The sequence below is a fragment of the Vitis vinifera genome, chromosome 18 (genome assembly GCF_030704535.1).
Source record: "Vitis vinifera cultivar Pinot Noir 40024 chromosome 18, ASM3070453v1".
Lineage (NCBI taxonomy): Eukaryota > Viridiplantae > Streptophyta > Magnoliopsida > Vitales > Vitaceae > Vitis > Vitis vinifera.
Window position 1 is genome coordinate 9,382,173 of NC_081822.1, and position 20,169 is coordinate 9,402,341.

The 20,169-nt window shown below is 37.2% G+C and overlaps 2 protein-coding genes across 3 annotated transcripts; one reads left to right on the forward strand and one right to left on the reverse strand.

The window, feature by feature from the left end:
* Positions 1–357: 357 nt before the first annotated feature.
* Positions 358–11,993, forward strand: LOC100250675 (uroporphyrinogen-III synthase, chloroplastic). Of its 2 annotated transcripts, none has more exons than XM_010666289.3 (10): positions 358–1,372; positions 3,764–3,851; positions 4,491–4,560; positions 5,416–5,534; positions 7,204–7,299; positions 9,435–9,490; positions 10,295–10,380; positions 10,743–10,877; positions 11,490–11,541; positions 11,629–11,993. In XM_010666289.3, the coding sequence occupies exons 1-10, from the start codon at positions 1,181–1,183 to the stop codon at positions 11,650–11,652; spliced, it is 918 nt and encodes a 305-aa protein (XP_010664591.1). In that variant the 5' UTR covers positions 358–1,180; the 3' UTR covers positions 11,653–11,993. The 2 variants fall into 2 exon arrangements, with proteins under 2 accessions (XP_010664591.1, XP_002282338.2); XM_002282302.5 differs by having other exon boundaries at positions 4,494–4,560.
* Positions 11,994–12,690: 697 nt separating this feature from the next.
* Positions 12,691–19,690, reverse strand: LOC100255855 (uncharacterized). The gene is made up of 17 exons (XM_002282295.5): positions 19,303–19,690; positions 19,100–19,207; positions 18,721–18,995; positions 18,353–18,595; positions 18,152–18,270; positions 17,959–18,054; positions 17,696–17,801; positions 17,435–17,575; positions 17,145–17,267; positions 15,889–16,363; positions 14,486–14,593; positions 14,110–14,384; positions 13,787–14,038; positions 13,484–13,590; positions 13,290–13,376; positions 13,091–13,196; positions 12,691–13,009 (listed from the first exon to the last, which is right to left on the reverse strand). The coding sequence occupies exons 1-17, from the start codon at positions 19,667–19,669 to the stop codon at positions 12,866–12,868; spliced, it is 3,132 nt and encodes a 1,043-aa protein (XP_002282331.2). The 5' UTR covers positions 19,670–19,690; the 3' UTR covers positions 12,691–12,865.
* Positions 19,691–20,169: the final 479 nt, after the last annotated feature.

The following is a 20,169-nucleotide window of genomic DNA, read 5'->3' on the forward strand; positions in this document are numbered from 1 at the left end:
CCTTTATCTAGGTTTTTGGATATTGACGAATCTTATAGAGAGGAGGATTTGAAAATTCGGCCTTAGCCCAGTGCAGCAATGTCTGGATGCTTGTGTTGCCCTTGTTTGTGCTCTGTCACATTTTTTTCCTTATTGTTGGATGGACTGCCATCTGCTGCATAATGTACTTGTCTGATGAGTGAAAAACTTGCAGCTCTTCCGATCCATAGCATTGGGCCAATTTATCAGCACCGATTCACGGCAATGTTGAGGCTTGTCAGTAACTTCGGATTAAAGATATAAGTTTTTTAATATTGAAAAAAAATAGAAATACTTCCTACAATCCAAACGCACTTTTAATCTCCAATTAATGTCATAAATTGAAATGATAATTATTTATCCGGTTTTGTTAAAATTATTTAGCAAACAGAGGAAAGCTGAGAAAATCCGAGGGTTCACACATATATAATAATTGTAAAAAATGAAAAAAAATTCAGTTTGATTAACACTTTTTTTATTATTTTAAAAAAGGAAAATGCTATCAGAAGTTGGGCGGCTGCAAAATTGGAAACACCGAAAGAGTAGTGACGGAAGATTAGGACGGCGAAGGTCCATCGTGATTCGTGATTATCATGATTCATGAGTGATGAAGCTCGGACCCACCGGCCCCACCCTAACACGCCTATTAATTAATTCGTAGCCTTGGAAAGGCTGAGCCGCTGAGCCCCTTGTGTTGCAGCAAAGGGCGCATAACGAAGGAAAAGCAACTCTTGCCACACTAGCAAAGGGCAAACCATAACCAAATCTGTACCGTTGGATTACCATACAAACTCTCGGATTTAGTGTCCCCAGCAGAAGCAACGACGAAGACGGGGAGGAGCGGGTCGCGCTGTCCACGGCAGAGCTCCAGCTCCAGAAGGCAATCACATGATTGTGGGGAGTGGATGGGAAATGATTGTGTGTCTGATATCAATTTGACATGGTACCCCACGGTGTGCTACGTGGCTTCCAGCAGCTTCCACAGGTGTACCTAACGTTTCCGTTTTTGGGGCGGTGTACTAATTTAAACTGGTAATTAGTAAACAAATCCAACACTAATAAAATAAAATAGTGTGTGGGAGCGAATAAAAGGAAGGTGGGGCGGATGTGGTAACAGCTGGCCCTTGCACGACCCTCTCAACGCAACACGTCTCCCTTCCCAATGGCTCACCTCTCTCTCTCCTCTCTCTCTCCTCCACCGTCTTCTTCTTCGTCTCCGCCCCTGCGACTTCACGGGAGAATCTTTTCTCCCTTCTGCCGAGTCCAAGTTTCTTCCTCTTCTACTTCCTACTTGCAGCCGAAAGTCGTTGTTACCAGAGAACATGGCAAGAATGGCAAGCTTATCAATGTTCTGGTACGTCTTTTTTCTTTTCTTTTTTTTTTACTCTCTAATTTTTGGCTTTTAGAAGTTTTTGATTTCTCAATTCCCAAACTAGGGTTAGCAATGTGTTTGTTTGTTTCTGTGTGCCTTTTTCTCTCTCCTTATATATATATATACACACAACTTGGATATCTTCATTTTTTTTTTCCTGACAGTATATCTTTTGGATTTGTTGGAGGGTGGGGTGAATTGATGATTAAGTAGTCACATTAGGTGTTTGATTAAATGTTGTAACGAGCATCGCATTTTTCTCAGTTTCTGTAAGGAAAACGTCAAAATTGAGAGGGAAAATGGAGGAAAGTGGGCGCATATTTGTGAAAAGCGTCTTCAAGAAGTTTGCTTGAGGTGTCAATGGCGATCTTTCATTATCCTCCAAAATTTCTCTAGTTGACTTTACAGAAGAAGTAGGTGGTACATGCTTCGTTATAGCCTTATAGGATTGGATCGACAATAAATTACTTGGTATACGTATGACAGGAGTTCAACAAGAAATAATCTCTGAAATTGGATTCCAACAACACCCGTGAGTTACATAGGGCAAGAATTGACGATGAGGAACTTCTCGTATTAGGTAGCTGTGTGCCAATTGCCACTGTGCAAACGTCAAACATCTTCCACTGATGTTGTTTAACAAACTGTTTACATGGCTCAGGCTCACGTGTGATTCTCAAAATCTATTTGAGAACAACATTGTATTTGATCTTATTTGGTTATCCATGGAAAAGTTGAGTGAAAGAAATTAAATTACTGACAACTGCAATTTTAAAAATTTTCCTTTTTGTTTTTGTTTTTTTTTCTTTAAAGATTTAAGAAAACTGGGAGAAAAATCTTTTATCATTTCCCCTATTTTCCATGATATCTAAATCTAATGTTTAAATCCTGGAAAGTACTAAGGAAAGAAAAAAATGTTAAGGAAAATGATTTTTTCTTGTTTGATTGTCCTATTGGAAAATATAAAAGAAAATCAAATATAACTAAAATTAGTTTAAAATGTACATTTTAAAATTATTTAATCTTTATATCGAAAATTTAAAATAAATGAAATGAATTTGAAGTAGCATATTTCCTTTACTTTTTCTTTCTTTTCATTTTTCTTCTCTATTTTCTTTCCCTCACATTTTCCCTCAAATTTTCTAGGAACCAAACATTGCCTAAGAAAATCATTTTTTCCCCATTCCTTACCATTTTCCACTAAGAGAATATAGCCTTAAAATTTCCTTGAAAAGATATCAAGTAGTAGTCATTTATCTCTTTTGTTAGTTCAATAAGTAAAAGCCTATTTAATTTAAAATCAGAATATGATTTTCATTTTGGAACTACCTTTTTGTTGAATGTTGAAGGTTAAAGACAATGTATCACAACTTTATATCTGGATTCATTTAGACATAAATTTATACAGATGTTGTGACTAAATCTCATTCTTGATTTTGCCTTTGGGATGAATAACTATTCATGGCTGATTTGTTGATTAATATATTATTTATACAAAGATGCCTTGTTGAAGCCAACTCTATTATTATTATTAGTATCATTATGATTATTTTATTTAAAGTGATAGCTTTACGTTTACGGTACTATTATTTTTATTATTATTTATATTTTGTTTTTTTTTGATAGGCAAAAAGAAAAAAATATATTAAAAATGCCTAAGAAAAGGCACATTAATGTATTATTATTTTTATTTTGCTTGAAAAGTTCTTTTATGGGTTATTTTGTTTAATCTGGTGAGATGGATAAAATCAAATTTATTGTTAGCCAGCTTGAGGCACATTGCTGATCCTTTCCTTTAACAGGTTACAGGGAAACTAGCTGTTTAACTTTGTATTAGAACTCTGGTCCTAGAGGTCTTGGAATCAACACTCTCTTTCTTGAATTGCACTCCCCTCTCCTTTTCTCTTCTCTCTATTCACTTTGTATCTCTTATGCTCATTTACTAGCCTTTTGAAGATATTGGGGCAGGTGATAGTGGACCAGTGGTTTTATTTTGCTGTTAAATAGTAAATTAATTCCCCCTCCCTCCCTCTAAAATGGACTAATTTTTTCCAGCACTCTGATGAACTTAACCGGTAGCTTATAAACTGTAAACTTTACTCATTTCATTATTTCAGTGTGTGGTTCTTGGAATGAATTTTGAAGTTTCATTTTTTCAGGAACTTCTGAAAAAGAGTAAAAAAAATACCTGTATAAGGCAGTACCTTGTTTCATTACCGATTTTGGTTGTATCGGGGTTCATTAGTACCATGAGTGATGGTGATACTAAAAAATCATGAGTGATTATGATATATAAGGTTTTGGATTGGTGTATCTACCGCAACAATGTATATGATATAGAGCTAAGCTTGGTATTTTTGATGATGGGTTCAGGCTGAACATGGGATTAACTGTTTGGAGTTTCCACTCATTCAACACACAAAGGGACCTGATTTGGATAGGCTTTCTTCTGTATTAAGTGGTAAGCTCTCAATCTCCAATTTAGCTTGTCTTTGGTTTGCAGCAACTTTTTAATTATTTTCATTATTATTGTTATTATTTTTTAATGTACATGTCATAATTTCAGAATTCAGATCATACTTAGGGCCATATATGATAACAGATTCTACATGCTGATTTAGGTTGCTTGTGTTGGACATGTTGAACCATTGTTTGACCAGTTCTGTGTTTGTTTGCTTATTAGGAAGGAAGCCCTATTTTGCCAAATCTTCTTAATTTTGGGTTGTGAGCATAAAATGGATACATGTTGTGATTTGGGCTTCGGATCTTGTGCCTCATCTGGGTAAATTCAGTTGCTCTTGACTGACCCAACTCAGTCGATCCTACGATCCTAAATTCAACATGCGTACCATGAGTAGTAGTGGATCTGCTTCCTTTTTATGTGCTGCACTCCTTGGGAATTTCGTCATGCAAGATGATTTCTATGAAGGATAAAATGTGATTATAATGTCATTGAAACCCATTTTTTTAATAATGTTTGTCATTCCTAGAACTAGTTGCTTTCTTAATGCATTAACTGCTCGCTCAACCTAGCTTAGAATACAACTACAAATGATATTTGATGCTGTTTGTTTCTTCTTACCATGTTCCTTGATGGCAGCAGATACTGCATTTGACTGGATCATCATAACTTCACCTGAAGCGGGTTTGGTCTTTCTCGAGGCATGGAAGTAAGGGCTAGAACTTGCAAGCAATGTACTGCCCACTCTAGGGGATTTTTACAATTTTTCTGATTTAGATGCAGTCATCATTTTTTCCCCTAGGGTATACAATTTTCCCCCTATATGTGACAACAATGTTTCATCGGTATTGTTTTTCTTGTAGGCTGAAGTGATACAAATTTTTATTTTTTAAATTACTAGTTCTCCATAATACTTCTTTCTTCCTTCTCCTAAGTGTTGTAACTCTTGTTGAATATATATTTTCTTTTCCTTGGTTAATAATCATTTTTGGACTAGTTTTGGAACTGAGGATTGACTCTATTGAAATTATTTGGATTCTTGATGGAATCACATTGTATTTTGGGAGTCTAGGAAATTCTAGTGAGTCTTGGCTGTCAATGGTACAGACAGGTATACTATATAATGGTCTTGGTTGTGCTTGATTTGTTCTAATGAGGAACTTGGTATACATTTCCTGTTTGAACCTGTTTTTCTGATGGAAACAACATTGGATTGTTTGATTGACAAATTTTTCTCTGATTAATATCTGATGGATCATGTATTATTAATAAAACTCAGGTTTAAGCAATTTTCTTCTAAATTTTAGCATTTCTAGTGGAATTTCATCAGGATACTGTTCTTTGTTTTTGTGTGTACACGTGTTTAGCATTTGATGTTTATATATTCTCACTAAAGAGAGTGCATGTGATGCTTGAATGAAAGATGTTCAGTATGTGTCCATTTTTAAGCAATGCAGTAACACATCAAGAGTGTCCAAAGATCTTGAATGATGATACTTGTTTTTTATTATGTTTTTGGTTTTAAATTTCTGTTCATCTTAGTAATGATTTTCATTTTTCCTAGGGCTGCTGGAGCCCCGTGCGTAAAGGTTGGTGTTGTAGGATCTGGTACACAAAGTGTATTTGAAGAAGTAATGCAGTCCTCAAAGCAATCACTCAGAGTTGCATTTGCCCCATCAAAAGGTTTGATGCATTTGCTTGTATATGCTATGATGTGCACAATTTTTTTTTTTTTTGATAAGTATATATGTGCATAAATCTATACCTGCATTATGTTCTTCAACTGTTATGCTTGCTTTGTTGGCCACAAAACTTGAAGAGAAGGAATTAATATTGGAGTCTCAAACGTTATTTAGTGATGGATAGTTGGAATCTTCTTGCCAACAGAAGAAATGTCATCAAAATTAAAAGCTAGGAATTCATATTGGTAACATAGGTTTTGCTGCTGTTCTGGAAGTTGCACATTTTATTCAATGACTTTGGTCAATTTTTTTGGATTGGAGAATTAAATTTGGCATATTGAATATCCTTTTTTTTCCACATTGTTCTGATAATGATTGTGAAAATTTCTTGCTTGTGTATTGATTTGAACTGACACGAGCAATTCAAAGCCCTCTGTGTGATGGAAACGTATAAATTGGTTTATTATCTAATCAGCATTACATCATGCTCTCGCTTTCTAATTTGAAAATGCATCTTTTTCTGAGTTAAAAGATAATAATGTCTCCAATGTGCTTATGTCCAAAAAATCTTCTTGTAATTTCCTTTTCCGACAATAAACCAGCTGTTGATAATTTGATACCTTTATTAAAAAATCTTTAAAATTTTGATGATTGTCTTATGTTTTTTTCTGGTGGGGGAAAGAAATTTAGTTGTTGGTGTTACAAAAGAATAACATGGACCCATACTTGAGAAAATTTAATGTTATATTTTATTTTTCTTTTAAATAGGTTGCATATTTTTCTTTTCCTCCTTGCTAAAACTAGTCCAGGTACATCCTCGCCCCAGCCCCTTTCTCCGTGAGTGGAGCCTTAAGGGCATACTTAACAAATTTTCTCTTAAAATTTAATATTGTGATTGATCTGACAAATACTTTTCAATCTGCCATTTATGGGGTAGTGGGTCACAGTTCTGGCATGAAATTGACATGTCACAATTCTCAATTTCATTTCAATAGTATCAACATTGGAAATGCTTGCCATCTGAAATGCAGCAACTAAATAAGTTTTGGCAGAGTCTCTTATCAGATCATCAGTGGGCTCTAATACTTGATTGAGATTGGGGATGCCTATAACTGAAGTGGCACAATTGAATATATACATTGACAATCATATTTCTTCAAGATTCAGTTCTGAAAATTCTCCTCTCATAACAAAAAAAGGCAATTTATGGTTTTGCAGATATCTTTTGTTATAATTGCTCTAATATTGCAAAACACAACTCAGGTGTTGCTGACAATGGCTGTTTTGTGGTGTAGTCACTACAGAATTGTCCTATACAGAACTTCAGCATCACTCTATTGCAGTGTTATTTCAAGATCATGCTTTCTTTTGCAGTGTTATTTCAAGTAAATGCTTTCTTTTAAGACTACATGAATAGTTTTTAGGCTCTTACCTGTCTGCAAATATTTGGTGATGGGAATAATTCATCACTATCATATAAACATGTTATGGTGGATAAGCTTTGATTCTGAGTTCTAGACACCATATATGTGGTTTAACTATCTATTGTGTAATGTAGTTGTGAAATGCAATTATATTTTGTTCAGTAAATTTGGTTGTTGGGTAGAATGTTTGGCCTCTACAGATATTGGAATCTAACTTGACAGTATCTATGGATTCCTGCTCTTCAGCGACAGGTAAGGTTTTGGCTTCAGAGCTTCCAAAGGATGGGAACAGAACATGCACAGTATTATATCCTGCATCTGCAAAAGCTAGTGGTGAGATTGGTATGTGCAATGGTTCTGCTTCCATGCTTTGTTTTGATGGATGTTTTGGTTGTTCTAGTGCTTGCCACATTCAAAGTTGGCATATTGTTATTTTTCAGTTTGTCTTCTTTCTGATATGTAACAGGACAAATTATTGTTTACTTTATTAGCTCAGTCTGGTTGTGCACACAAAATTTATGTCAATTTAATTCAAGTGAGATACTCTGCATGATTGCAAGATTTGCTCATAAAGATAGAAAAATGTAGTTGTGCATTACCACTGCACTGGGATAAAATGGTGAAGTTAGTGGTTGTGATATGAAAATACCATCCAGGGTGAATAGATCCCTTAGGAAAAATAAACTAATGATCTCCACACTGAGTTTCATGATTGACTATTCTAAGTTCTACCTTCAAAAAATCATGATTCCAGAAGATGGCTTGATGTAGGACAACCCTAGGATGGTTGTCTATACTGAAAAGTAGGTGGGCTATGGTTTTATTTTTTGGGTGTAAGGAGAGGAACAAGGAATAAATTTTATGGTAGAGAAAAATATAAGATAAGAAATAAAGAGAAAGAAGAAACAACGAAAAAAAGATCGAAAACCTTAAAGTCTCACTAAGGCCTTCTAGGAGTCTCACCTAGAAGAAAATAAATGGAGTCTCACCATTGAGGATTGCAACACTTACAATGAAAGAAAATATAATATTATTAATATCAATTCATCCTTTTGATTTACATCAATTAGCCTATTTATAGGCTTCTCTAAGCAATCCAAGGTCTATTAGGATTCTAATAACCTATTATGACTCTAATTTTAATTATAACATCCAAAGTCTATTAGGACTCTAATAACCTATTGTGTTCAAATTATATTATAACTTAACTAGCTAATACTAATTAAAATCCAACAAATACCAATCATAATTCAATTTTAATTAATATTAATCCTACTTAAAGTTTACCTAGGTCTTCTCTTTCCTCCTTGAATAAACTTTAAAAGGCTTTCTCCTATTCATGGCTTCATTACCATTATAAACTAGATTTGCTTGTCCAGTTAGAAGAATTTGGTTATGATAGAAGATATTAACATAAGTGGTTGGTGAATTACTTCCAGACAAGGTAAATGCTATGTTCCTATAGGGAAAAATCCATGGGTGTGTAGCATTTTGGATTGTGAGGAGTTTTAATGTCCTCCTTTGCCCAAAAATTGAAATGCTAAGGAACTAAATTTTATCTAGTAGGCTTGTAATAGAGAAATAATGCCAATGAGATATAAAGAACAAGAAGGATTTCCACATATGATATCTACCATCTGGAACTTTGCAAAGCCAATTTCAAGTGAGACCATGAAGGAGGAAGAATGATCTAGAATGTGACTATCCAAGGTGTGTTGTGAAAAATACACATGAATATCAGTGACAATTGACAAATAGACAGCTGCAATAGCAAAAATGCTGAGGTGGCATCAGTATTGCGCTTTATATACTAACCTACATGCACATTAAAATTTAAAGATGTTGGATACCCTTCCCTTTTATATTGGATATTAACCTCCTAACTATAAAATTTGTCTCGAACTGTAATAACATTAATTACAATTTGCTATATTATTACTGAACTGTTCTTATTTTTCATCGACAATAAGCATCATTAAAATTGCAACTATGGTGTGTAACTCTATGGTTAGGCTTATAATAATCCATGGATTTATTCTTTTTCTTGATTGCTAATTTCAACCACTGTGCTGATGAACTAAGAGTTTGTCCTGTCTTGAGTCTATTGATTCATAGAAAGATCTTCTTTCCCCATGATAGTCAACCTTGTAGAAAAATTTCTGTCCCAGGGAACTTCTAGAGGAACTTTTGATTTTATTTGGCCCTTTAGACTCTGAGCAAATTTTACTGCTTAGGAATCAACTAATTTATATTAAACCTCTCCTCTATATTTGATTTTGCGTGAATTAGACTAAGACTTTTGCATTTGGTAAGTTTTTGTCATGTCTCATATGTAGAAGGAAGATATGTTGAGGTAATCATAAGACTACTATTGTTTGTTTGCAGTTAGGTGTAATTCATGATGTTTATGATCTTCGGATGAGATAAAAGTTGGTGAAAATTAAATTTGAGTGGCTATTTTTGCATATTTGTTTCAGAGGAAGGCCTGTCTAGTCGTGGATTTGAGGTCACAAGGCTGAACACATACACAACGGTAATGTATTTCAGTGTTGGTATATAGGTGTTCTATTCTTGTATGAGTTTCATGTTATGGATATCCAACTCTTATCATTCTGCGACCCAAAGGTTATTTAATGTCCTACATAAGGTTTGGTATTTTCATGGATATGAAAAGTTATTGCCTACCAAAAAACAAAATTCAGCAACCCAGAGGTAGGCTCTCGTTAGGGCATGGTAGCAGGTTTTTGTGTCTTTTGTCCATTTTGTATACAGCATGTATACTCTCTTTCTCTTAATACAAAGATTATTTACCTATCAAAAAAAAAATCCTGCGACCCAGGGGTTATTTACTGTCCTACATTAGGTTTGGTGTTTTCTTGGATATCAAAAGTTATTGCCCATCAAAAAATAAAAAATGCATACCAAAAATTATTGACATTCTGTCTGATCATGGATATTTATTATATTCTCAGCCTGATGTTGTTGGGTTAATAGATTGCCATGAAAGACTGTTCCTGTACTTGGGTTTAAATTTTTATTTGATTCTAAAAAATTAACTCAGGAATTGCTATGTTGGTGTCAAGCAAAGTCTAGAAAATACACCTAACTCATCCATCCTTAACATTTGTTTGATTAGCTTCCCTCTGCTTGTGAGAATTAACTTGATAGCATGCTTAAATGTGCCTGTTGGCAACTATGGTGATGCATTGCATGTTGGCATCTTTTCTGCATCAATGGAGAGTTCATAAATGCACATGGCAGAAAATTTGCATATGTTATCACTGTCCATATGAAAACTAAATTGAATTGGGTAGCTCATAACAGCTAATTGGTCCAGGTACCTGTCAATGATGTGGATGAAATGGTTTTCAAGCAAGCACTTTCTGCTCCTGTTGTTGCAGTAGCTTCACCATCTGCAGTTCGGTAAGCAATTGGTGCACTTCAGTGATTTTATTTAGTTTTTCCAGGTTCATATGAAGTTTGTGGCATCATGCTATGTGATTCTGTAACTCTTTTGGAAGATCTTATATCCACTTAGGATGTCATTTTTAAATTGGAACTGATTGCTTACTGCTTAGTCCCTCCCCCAAATCATACATTTGTGCATTTGACTATCTTGGTTTGGTGCCAGCCACCATGGAGGTGCAGGTTCTAAATATTTTTTTTTGGAAAGGATACAGTTTCAGGGAACACTACTGTTCTTGCCCATTGGGATGCCTAGATTTACCTAGGATTTCAGGTGGGATTGTTTTATTTAATACACTGATACATTTCTATTGGAACAGTGCTTGGGTCAATCTTCTTTCAGAATCTGAGCGGTGGGGCAATGCAGTTGCCTGTATTGGTGAAACAACTGCTTTGGCTGCAAAAAGATCAGGCTTGAGAAATGTATACTACCCAACAAATCCAGGTCTAGAAGGGTAATTCTCTCTTTTAGCCTTTTTCTTCTTTTCAGGCTTGTATTCTTCCAAAATTTTAATTGATGATTGCACAATCCTTGTGCTTAAGAGTACAGCATGGTACTGGCATGTATAAAAAAAATCTTATAGAAATGGAAGAAAAGCTCATGTGTGTTTGATTTGACAATTTTAATATACTTAATGAAATTATGGGGATATTTCTGAAGGTGTTGCTACTGCTTGTTCATGTTTCTTTATTTGCATTATGTGTTTAATTACTTTCATTTTCCTCTTAAACTTCTAACATAATTAAATTACTTGCACACTTTCTTAAGGTGTTACTATTGCTTATGGCTGAATTTTTATTTGTATTACTTGTTCAAATAATGTTTGTTTTCTCCTTCATTTTAGTTTTATAATTAACAGAAAAGTAGGATGTCTGCAATATGCTAACTTCTTTCTAAGATAATATTCTTGTGAATGCTTATTAAAAACTAATTCAGTCCAAAGGTTTGTTCCACATGAAAAAGGGCATTCTTATGTCAAAATAAATTGGCTTGAAAGTACTAGTCGTAGGGTACATGTATGATTTGGTAGGTTTCTTTGTAGCTCATTCAATATTTATTTTTGCAGTTGGGTTGACAGCATCCTTGAAGCCTTGAGAGTACATGATCGATTCCAGAAGGTCTAATTATGGCCTATTGGTAGCTTTTTTCAATTTTTTTTTTCTAGTAATTCATTATTAATAGCATGTCCCTGTCTATTCTTGAAGATAAATCAAGTTGTCTCTCCTTAGTTCTCGTCCTTGGCCTTGGCTGGCTAACAAGGAGCCAACAGGTGCAAGTTGAAGCAGAAGCCCGAGATGCAGAAGTACGTAATTCATGTCTAAACTTGTTGCAAAAACAATGCAAACAGCAGGGCGAAAAGGTATCAAAACTGTTCGCTTTCCTTGGGTACAAAATCTTGGTGGCTGAGCTTCTCCCGAGAGAAGAGAAGAGGGATGTTGGATGATATTGCAGGAAAGATAGCTTCTTAACTTGTATATGCATTTGTGTAGAGATAAGATAGATATCCCATTTTTGTGTTAGGTACCTCTTATGTACATTTGATGCTTTAATGGAAATTCACTTTTGGACAGGTTTTTGTTTTTGTTTTTGTTTTGTTTTGTTTTTCTAATGTTTTCACTAGGATGCTTGTGTAATGTGATACTCACCATGGACCATATGTGAAATATGAGGTTTTGTCAAATATTCTTGGAGGAGGTATTGATAGTCAGTTGGGATGTTTTTGAGTTCTTTTATCTGGGTTCGTAAGTTCCCAAAAGAGTAGAGATATATAGCTGTGGAGTTGGGAGTTGCAACTTGCAACTGTCACGCGGGTGGAAAGGAAACCCAGAAGTTGTGACATGGCAAGAGATGTCTGGGCGAAGTTGTTTTGTGACAAGTTAATTCACTTTAGAGTGCTGAAGGTAAGTACCGGTGCTAGCCGTGGGGTTCTTGTGAGTGAGCGAGTGTCAACATATTTAACCAAACTGGTTAGTGTCTGTTGTGACAAGCAGCTATGGTGAGAGAGAATTCTGTTAAGACTGGAAGATCAATGGGCCGACACAAATATCATGTTGGGAGGTCACATCATATTAGGTCATTTCCATTGAAAATGTGATGGATTTCTGAGCAACACCATGTTAACTCTTGCCGTGGACTGATTATCTAATCCTAGGTCGTCCTGTATTCATTACTCTTTTCATCTTCTTCCTTTATTTATTTATTTATTTCCACTTAACTTATACGGTTGGGTCTGTTGTTAACGTCTTAAAGATTAGAAGTCATTTTTCCACCATCTAAACCAAGAGCAACAAAATATCATATATCCTTTTATTTTTCTCGTCCTCTACTTTCCTTTCTTTAGAAGGATCTCATGTGGAATTTTGCATGGTTGGTCTTGGTTTCAACAAACTGGAAATTCAAATGATGAAGCAATTACGGAGTCGGAATGGGAGGACGATTCTGTCAAGAGGGAGGAGGAAGCGTTCCCTGGAGGAAAGAAGCAATCATGGTCAGAGCTCGTCCAGGTTGGTAGCTTGGAACTAGATGCCCAGCTCCCCTGACTGTAGCAAAAACCACCCCTTTGTACTCAACAACATATCCTCCAACCTGCCACAACCACCACAGAGGAAAACAGGTGAGCAAGGAGTTGCTTGAATCCACTAAGAAATGCCTACAGTCGTACATTACCTCCTTGTTGTAGTACCATGGCCGCCAGGCTGTTTTGACAGGAAGTTTGAAGGTGTTTATAGAGTACCTAGAGGATGTAACTGGAACACGCCCATCAGTGTCGCCGCTGCGGGTTTAAGATAAGAGTTGTATTGGCGGTTTAGGTCAAAATTAAGAGCTATGATACAATGAGACATAAAACAAAAGAAGCTGGACGCACCTGTATATCCATACGCTGATTCCACTCGCCATCAGCTGCTTGATTGTGGGTAAAATGGTCGTTGGGCTGTCTGTCCATCCCACTCCGCTGAAAAGTAAAATAAAACCAGTTACCTATTTTAATGTATAATGATCAAGCACTAGTACTATGGTCTATTCTTATTTACAATATGGAAATTTCGCTAATGGCAGTACCTGCAAGCTCCCCATGTGGTGTTTCTTGCATGAAGAGCCTTTTGGACTTCAGCCAGATTCAGATAGGACTCCACATAATAATCGGAGCAGGGATCAAAATCATTGACCTAATTACATTTTCACAAGATGAAGTACATTTCTGTCTTACTTGAGTTGATAAATAAGGTCCTCATTTGCTCTCGTGCTTGTGTTAGACTGCTAAATCCACTAATAACTATGTATAACAGAATACGTTAACATTGATAATTCAAGAACCTAAGTTCATATATTAACAGTCAGGAAACGTAGAATCTAAGGACTTACAGAACCCACGGAGCGGGAAGTCGGTCCTGATGAATGACAGAGTGGAGCGTATATGTTGTAAATATCAATATTTCCGACCTCTCCTTCTGCTTGATATGTGTAGTCTAGGCATTTGGTTGAAAAATTTCCAGTAGTGAAGTCACAGTATTTCTGAATGCCAGCGTTACTTTCGTCCGAGCTCAAAGCATGCGTCCAGATATAATCATAAATCCCCTTAAGGCTGGTATTATCATCTATCCAAGCATTCCCAATCTGCACCAAGAATTGATGAAGTTGGAAGAGCAGTAGTCATATGAATTGAAATAACGTGGGGATGAACTCACCGCAATGCCTTTGAGGTTGATGACTGTTTGATTAGTTTTGTTGTTGTTTGAGAGAATTGTGTAGGCAAGCTGAGGTACATAATGACCGGAGTAACTCTCCCCGGTTATGAAGAAATCCCGGGTTTTATACTGCGGGAACCTCTCGAGCCAGTTGATGAGAAAAGTATAGGAGTCCTCCGCCGTCTTCTTGTCACCCACATTGACGTAGTCAGATGATGTGTTCGAATATGAAAACCCCACTCCGGCTGGGGACTCCAAGAATATCACATTTGACACTGCCATTTTTTCAAAGCCCATGTACCCAATTATTAATTGTTACGGATATCAGAGATGGGTGTTGAGGAAGATCAGACATGGATATCAAGATCTTGCTCACCGTTGTTCCATGCATACTCATTCCGGAAAAGCGTTTTTCCATCCGGGTTGACTCGGAAAGGTCCCAATTCCTCCATGGCTCCATATCCAAGGGATGAACATCCTGGCCCTGCACATCCCAAACATCACCCATCACTTCTTCCATTAGCAGTGGGTTGCCGTTTTATGGCATCGCTAACCATTAGAAGCTTTTACCTGTTTCACTGCCCCAGACGGGAAGATGTGTATTCTCACTGGTTGTGAAATAGGTAATTTTTTAGGTTAGAGAGGTCATGGGAAGCACGATAACACAAGCAGTCATGTCAAGAAATGAATGTCTGTCTATACTTCTTTGGAATGATTCAGAAATTTTACGGATGGTAATATGCAGGTTTATGAATGAACATTGAAAATTAATTATGGAATCCTGTTACAATCCCATTATACTAGTCATGTCTTGATGGATCCACTTCAACCTCCTTCCATTTTTTCTTATTCCTTGATTTGATATGTTGGAATCATTTTATATACAATAAGTTCTTGTTGACCATTAATTCGAATAAAGAAAGTGGAACCATGAGGCATAGCATAAACAGCCTAGAAATATTTGGCCTCATATATGATTGGGCGAGTTCAATGCTGGCCCTCAGTCGCAGAAGTGCAACCTATGTTTAAGCCTAACACCAGTAGCATTCATGGCTAATGTTGCCTATAACTTGTTGGTGACGTCCATTGGTGGAAACTTGGTTGTAGAAGTCCACTACCTATGAGGCCTATGATTAAAGTCAAGAAAAGTACCATTAATGGCTTGGGAGTTGATAATGATCTTCTCAGAAGGGCACTAATCAATGTGGAAGACGGGATACAAGAGCTGGGGCTACACAACCCTTTTGAAAGTAGGGTCAGCCTTCAGCCTAGTTTTGTACTTATATAGGTGAACTATTAGGGAACATGTCTATTCTACTTTACATTTCTGGTCTGTTGTGATTGGCATGTTGGCATCTCCCCTGTGCTTCATACAATTCCTAGAGTGCTCTCTATGGACCATCAAATTCTGTTTATTTCTTCTCAGGGTTCAAGTTCCTAGCCTTCCAAATGGGAAGAAAATGGTGAAGTAAAAATTTCAATATAAGAAGATAAACACCAAAAATAAAAAACTAAGAACTAATTTTTAGTGTCTAATGCTGAAAAAGGCTTCACCATGTTTTGGGTTAAGACTGTAATACCCCATGTTATATCACATCTGCTGCCTGTGTATGTAGACATGCTGGCTTTTGTAACAGCTCCTCACTTCAGGGATCTCTATCCATGTTCATTATATTATATAGAATTCTTTCATGCTTATGAAAGATTAGCAATTCTATTTTGCAGTTTCATAATGTGGGTGCCAGTTAATTTTGTACAAGTTGGATAGCAAGAAATTACCTCCATTGAGCCACAACACCAGAGGCTTAGTAGAAGAATCTTCGGGTGATTCCACAAAGTAATAGAACAGTGCTCTTCCTGCCTTTGGATCCACCGTCACGTAGCCTGCATACTGATCAAAATTCACTCCTTCAGGCTGTCCAGGCAAGGACTCGATCTTGTCATCTTGCATCAACCCATCCTGGGGTCCAATATACAGGGGAGAAGCATTCCCATCCCTACCATCTAACTCATCCCACAGTTCTGACCGAGGAGGATTTGCTGATCTCCGGGAGTTTATCAGCCTATAAAGGTTTTCAGTTTCGGTGGCGCCACTGTATGGGAGCAACAAAGCCAGTTGGTAGCAGAGGAGGAGGGGCAACAGCCATGTTAAGGGTGCAACCTTCATGTTGGGTCGTGGTACTTGGAATAGAAGCTTTTTGGTATCATTTATACAGAAGCCCAAATGATTGACGTGATGGACAATGACATTTAACTTTATAATATTATTTGTAAAATCATATGATCCATATTCCATAGTTAATAGCCAAGTTACAGCTTGTGACAATTAAGCCTAGAAACCTCATATGGCCGGCCATTCTGTGATTCCATTGTTTGTAAAGACCAAAGCCTAAAAATTGGTTCTAGGAAGTTGTTATTCAAGAAATTGTCTTTCTCTATTCTTCTTCTTCTTCGTCCTATGTGTGTAGTTCATATATTCTTGGCAGCCACGGTTTCTTCTTCCAAGCTGGCTGAATGATTTTATGGGGTTGGATGGGAATGGATTGTCTCATTCAGTGATTCCTAGTCCCAGCAATATTGTGGGTTGCTTTGAATATGGATACCATAAACGTAAGAGAGAAAGGAAATGATTCCATCTTGGGCGGGGGGGGGGGGGGGGGGGCGTTCATTTTCATGGAGATGTCCAATTTGACTAATAAAATTGACTCATCCAGAATTGTGGGGAAAAAGGGGTCCATAGATCAAAAAGAAAATATTTGCTTTGATCTGCTACTATTTTTGTCGGTGAGGTTTGTTATATCTGTAAACGTAAACCTAGAGGAAATAATTACACCATATGAAAGCTGCAACATGATTTTCCAGTTTACTGACATTTGATCCCTCCTTAAGGAAGCTGGCTCTGTTACATGACTAGTTTCTATTTGCTCTTCCAACTTTGAATCTGACTTTGTTCTCCAAGTATTTTCATAATTTCTTAAAATTTTTATGCAAAAATTGAAAACAATACTAAATTTTCATGTTAATGTTAAAGAGACCTTATGGTAGGCTGAATAAATATCCTTATTGAAGTTAGAAAGCATGTCATATCCCTTGTTCCATATGTAGCAGGCTGGGGGCAGAGGGACAAAGCCATTGAAATTCTTTGTAATAGCAATTACCTAAGTATTGAGATTCTGAAAACATCATTAAATTCCAATCCCATCAAGAGCTTATTAGATAGTTCTTTTTCCGCTCCTGTATACATATCCTTCAAGCATTAGAAAATAGAAATAGTGTGTGTATAGTCTTCCTCTGTTCAACTCCCGGGTCTAGTATTTAGTCTCTAACATGAAGCTCCAAGCGTTCCATTTAAGAATGAACAGAAGAGTTGCAGTGATCGAGCCGGCTGATAACTGGGGACGAAATGCCCGGATCCTCTAACAGTCACAAATGTCAGGTTTTGGTATTCCACAGCATACCCACCAACCTTCACAAGCCACAACTTTGTCAGTTTCGTCTCCATTTTCCAGGAAAATAAATTACATCAGGTCAATCCCAGATGTTTGGCGGGCTTGATAAAGCTAATTAAGGGGCTGTAAGCTCTTACCTCTCCATGGGTGTACCAGGGGTGCCACGGGGTCCTAACTAATGTGCCCAATTTCTTTATGAAATACCTACTAGAGGTCACGGGTACTACACCATCTGTGTCGCCACTGCAAATTAAATTTGACTTTGTTAAAATCCACAACACTTCAAATTCATTCTCTCTGTCTTCAATTCTATATATTATCTTTCAAAGCTCTAATATTAGTTAATGGGCTTTAGTTGTGAAGCAGTTTTCAGAGTAATAACTTGGTTCAGATCCCTTGCCTGTATATCCACACTTGTATTCCGCTGCTCATCAGCTCCTGAATGCTGGGCAGCATAGTTGCTGGACTATCCTTCCACATCCCAAATATATTTACACTGAAGAAGAAAAAGGATGGAGTGAATGAAATGTGGAGACAAAAAATCAGGAAATTAGACATATACATAAATGTTGCACTTGGTTGGGTGGCATTGCCTGCAGAATTCCCATGGACATGGAAGACCAGTAACGTTTGCATGAAGTGCTTCTTGAACTTGAGGAATGTTCAAGTAAGCATGGATGTAATTCCCCGAGCAGGGATCGAATGCTGAGATCTGATAACAGAACATTGTAAAGAATATGAGTAAATTCTTAGAAATTGGCCTAGTGTTTTCTCAAGGAAACAAGACCACTCACAGAATTGGAGTCCGCTGAAGAATTGCACAAGGGGGCATAGATATCATAGACATTGATGTTGCCCATAGCGTTATCTGCTTGAAGAAGCCATGCTATGCACTCTTCTGATGCAGATTCTTCTGAAGAAACATTGCAGTTCAATATAAGTTCCATGTATATTTCATCTGAAATGAGAGCATGGCTCCAATAGTAGTCCACAATTCCCTTAAAAGCCGTTTCCCGATCCACATATGGATTACCCATCTGTTACACCACAACTTCCTGTGTTAAGGTTCATATGATTTCGCATGTATGGATCCTTCAATTTACATATGCAAAACAAGGGGAATATGAGAAATACTAAATCTGTAGTACTTGTAGGAACTTACGGCAATTCCTCTAAGATTGATTATAGGTAGGTCTGGAATACTGTTGAATAGAAGGATGGTCTGTGCAAGCTGGGGCACATAATGACCTGCATAGCCCTCTCCAGCAATGAAGAAATCCCTTGTCTTGTATTCAGGAAATATCTCCAGCCATGAAAGGAGAAAAATGTAGGAATCTGAGGCAGTCCTGTAGTCCCCGCTTGAATTATAATCGGATGCTGTGTCTGAGTAAGAAAATCCCACCCCGGCTGGGGACTCAAGGAAGATGATGTTGGCCTCTGGTAAGAAATTGAAGTATCAACACCATTATGCTGTTTAGTTCTATGATCACATACATCTTGAAATATGCACACAGTAGAGGACATTTAAAGAAGTAGCTCACCTTTGTTCCATGCATGTTTATTTAGATATAGAGTTTCTCCATCTTTGTTGACTCTAAATGGACCCAGTTCCATCATTGCTCCAATTCCAAATGAAGAACAACCAGGACCTGCACATCCGATGTATGAGAATGGTGACAACCCAAAAAAGCAGGGAATTTTTCTTTTTTTCCGAAGAAATTTACCATGCAGGGATAAACATTACCTCCATTCAGCCACAGCACAAGGGGCTTAGTAGTCGAGTTCTGAGGTGACTCCACAAAATAATAGAACAATGCACGCCCTGCCAGAGAATCCACCGTAACATACCCTGAGAACTGATCGAAGTCCACTCCATTGGGTTGTCCAGGCAAGCTTTCAATCTTATGGCTCTCTTTCAACCCATCCAGAGGGAACTTGCTGGTTGTATTCAATGGAAAACTCGTCCACGTCCATTCGTCCGACAACCTACCCTTCGACAATCCCTCTCTTATGAGCTTTCCTATTGGATTGAATCCTCTGCCTCCACAACACTGAACCAATCCCACCAAGCAACACAGAGAAAACCAGATGTTCAATGCAATATTCGCCATTTTTTCAGAGACTACTACTTTTAACTTTTTTGTATGTATCAAATTTAAAGGCAACGTTCAATTTTATAAGTGGGTTTTGTTAGATACTTTGATGTCAATTCGATGGACATTTACAATTTGGTCAGTAGAATTGACTCATTCTGAATTGTGGGTATTAGTATTACAGCTTCAATTTGAGGGCAAAGGGGTCAACAGAACAAAAACAATATATTTGGAAAATATTTCCCTGATTTGCTACTATTTTTGTAAATGAGGTTTGTTACATTTCCAAGCGCTCTCGAAGAATACCAGAGTTGGGCTCGGCTCCGCTTGGGCTATTAATCTCCACAGGCCTTCATAACAGGCAGGCTTTAGGCAATGGGCAATGGCCCATCCAGCATTCAGCCACAGCACGGGCTGGCCCTCAGTCCACAGTCAAGGGAGGAGGTGGAAGCCACCTTGTGAATACTTGGCTTCTGAGACTATAGAGTGGGTGGAGTTCAATTGACTGATGCATCTCC

Bases quoted from the DNA above. Each gene is read 5' to 3' on its own strand.
- LOC100255855 (XM_002282295.5), bottom strand. From the start codon at position 19,669: ATGGCGAATATTGCATTGAACATCTGGTTTTCTCTGTGTTGCTTGGTG. The intron at 17,268-17,434 runs TAGAGACTAAAT...CTCAATACTTAG, and splicing joins GAACGCTTGGAGCTTCATGT to GTAATTGCTATTACAAAGAA. The intron at 16,364-17,144 runs GTCTCTTTAACA...AATATTATAAAG, and splicing joins TTTATTCAGCCTACCATAAG to TTAAATGTCATTGTCCATCA.
- LOC100250675 (XM_010666289.3), top strand. From the start codon at position 1,181: ATGGCTCACCTCTCTCTCTCCTCTCTCTCTCCTCCACCGTCTTCTTCT. The intron at 3,852-4,490 runs GTAAGCTCTCAA...CCTTGATGGCAG, and splicing joins GCTTTCTTCTGTATTAAGTG to CAGATACTGCATTTGACTGG. The intron at 11,542-11,628 runs GTCTAATTATGG...CTATTCTTGAAG, and splicing joins TACATGATCGATTCCAGAAG to ATAAATCAAGTTGTCTCTCC.